We start from the raw sequence: 2,042 nt of genomic DNA, 5'->3' as shown, positions 1-2,042 counted from the left end.
TGAGGAGGGATACAGGTGAGGAGGGATACAGGTGAGGAGGGATATAGGTGAGGAGGGATACAGGTGAGGAGGGATACAGGTGAGGAGGGATACAGGTGAGGAGGGATACAGGTGAGGAGGGATACAGGTGAGGAGGGATACAGGTGAGGAAGGGTACAGGTGAGGGATACAGGTGAGGAGGGATACAGGTGAGGAGGGATACAGGTGAGGAGGGATACAGATGAGGAGGGATACAGATGATAACAGATGCTTCTGTCAGCTCTCCGCAAGGGAGCTACTAACATTGTAATTTTCACAGTCTTCATTGTGCTTTACCACGTTATGAAAGGGCTAGGGAGTCAGTAAAATTGGTTTGTCCTTCAGCAAATGGAGAAAGGTATTTTCTGGAAGGAATATTTTTTTAAAATGTGACCATGCACCTTCTGAAACGAATCAAAATAGGTGCCAATGCAGAAATGAGGGAAAGAGCCCTTCAGCAGACTTGCAAAGAAAAAAAGATTTAATTTCATAAGAAGCAGCATAATGGCTATAAAATCGAAAGCCCAGTGTGGCGGTGTAGCTCTGCAGGTTCTGCTGAGACCAGGGGCACAGAGACTGAGCCAGCCTGAGCTGTGGAGGGAGACATAGTTTCAAAACACAAGAGTGTTGGTATAGCAACGGTCAACATCAGTATCCGAGTTGGGCACGTTATAATTCATGGTCCAAGGTGAAATAGAATGTTGACAGTTGGTGACAGGGGAAAACATTTGTAAATCTGAGGCGAGGTTCACGCCAGGTTTCTAAGTCAAAGTGGTGTCAAAGTGCATGTAATTGTGATGAGGTTTTTGCTTAAAAAAAAAAAACACAAACAAAAAAGCAAACCTCATGGGGCCCAGTAAAATGGATCAGTGGGTAAAGGTCCCTGATGTCAAGCCTGCCGACTTGAATGTGATACCCAGGCTGTGGAAGGTGAGAATGGAGTCCTGCAAGATGTCCTCTGACTGACACATATGGGCTTCGACACGTGCCCCCTGCCCCCTAAGTAAATAAACAGTTTTCAAAAAAAATGCTTTGCACTAAATCCAGTGCTACAACAAGCATACCAAAGTGTTGGTCGCCAGCCCCTCTCTAGTGAGTCTGCCCATAGACACAGATTTATTATGGCTTCTAAAGTGGATGTATTTCTCATTCCTTTGATAGAGCAGTAGAGCATCCCCATTAGCTGTCAGTCGACAAAACCATTGTGTGGCCCCTCTCGGACTCTGCACAGCGAAGTCTTTCCGGGTGGGCTGTCTGGGCACCGTGCTTGGGAAATGCTTTGTTGCTTTCTGTTCCCAAGAATTTCTGAAGAATAAAGTGCGATGAATCCCTTTCTCGCCCTAGCCTGTGGGCCCTGGAAAGTACGTATTCGATGTTGGATGCGAACAGCATGGTGAATATCGCCTCACAGATATGGTAAGTTGACTTGTTGCATCTGCTTCCAAGGGCTAAATACGTCCCTGCTCAGTCACATGAATCCCAGTAGGCAGCCCAACTGCTGAAGCGATCAATGCCATTTCACGATCAATGCCATTTCACAGCACCTGCTGGAGTCAGAGCTTGATTTTGTGGCTGGGAACGATCTAACCCTGAGTTCCCCGCACTTGTCCCAGAATGGCATCTGAACCCTGTAACCAGCTGCACCGAGGTGAGGTGGCTGATCACAAAAGTCCCAAGGGTGACCTGCTCTTAAAGCCTAGTTAGTTAATAAGTTCCTTTGCTACACTGAACATGGGCGTTAATAGCTATTCTCTGTTTGGCAACAGTGTAGTCATTCTCAGGGTACAGGATTGTGTGAAGGGCTTGTCCCTGCATGAGCTCTTGATGTGTTAATGCCTGGCGACTGCCTAGGGGTAATGAGGTTTAGTAAAAATTTCCTGGTCCTAGTACTAGCTCTGAGCCTTTGCCGTATTCTTGCTGTAAGAAGTTCTGTTTTGCCGGGCGTGGTGGTGCATGCCTTTAATCCCAGCACTTGGGAGGCAGAGGCAGGCGGATTTCTGAGTTCGAGGCCAGCCTGGTCTACA

At 47.4% G+C, this 2,042-nt stretch overlaps 1 protein-coding gene across 1 annotated transcript in view; it reads left to right on the top strand.

Moving 5' to 3' along the window:
• Rsph1 (radial spoke head component 1) overlaps window positions 1-2,042 on the top strand; it is a 22,957-nt gene that overhangs the window by 14,741 nt on the left and 6,174 nt on the right. The window contains exon 6 of the mRNA XM_021221494.1: window positions 1,363-1,434. Coding sequence (XP_021077153.1) covers window positions 1,363-1,434 — 72 coding nt within the window. The remainder of the gene's footprint in view (window positions 1-1,362; window positions 1,435-2,042) is intronic.

This window comes from Mus pahari, chromosome 21 (genome assembly GCF_900095145.1).
Source record: "Mus pahari chromosome 21, PAHARI_EIJ_v1.1, whole genome shotgun sequence".
NCBI classification, from domain to species: Eukaryota; Metazoa; Chordata; class Mammalia; order Rodentia; family Muridae; genus Mus; species Mus pahari.
The sequence above is the reverse complement of the archived record's forward strand: the minus strand, read 5'-3'. Positions and strand labels throughout refer to the sequence as shown.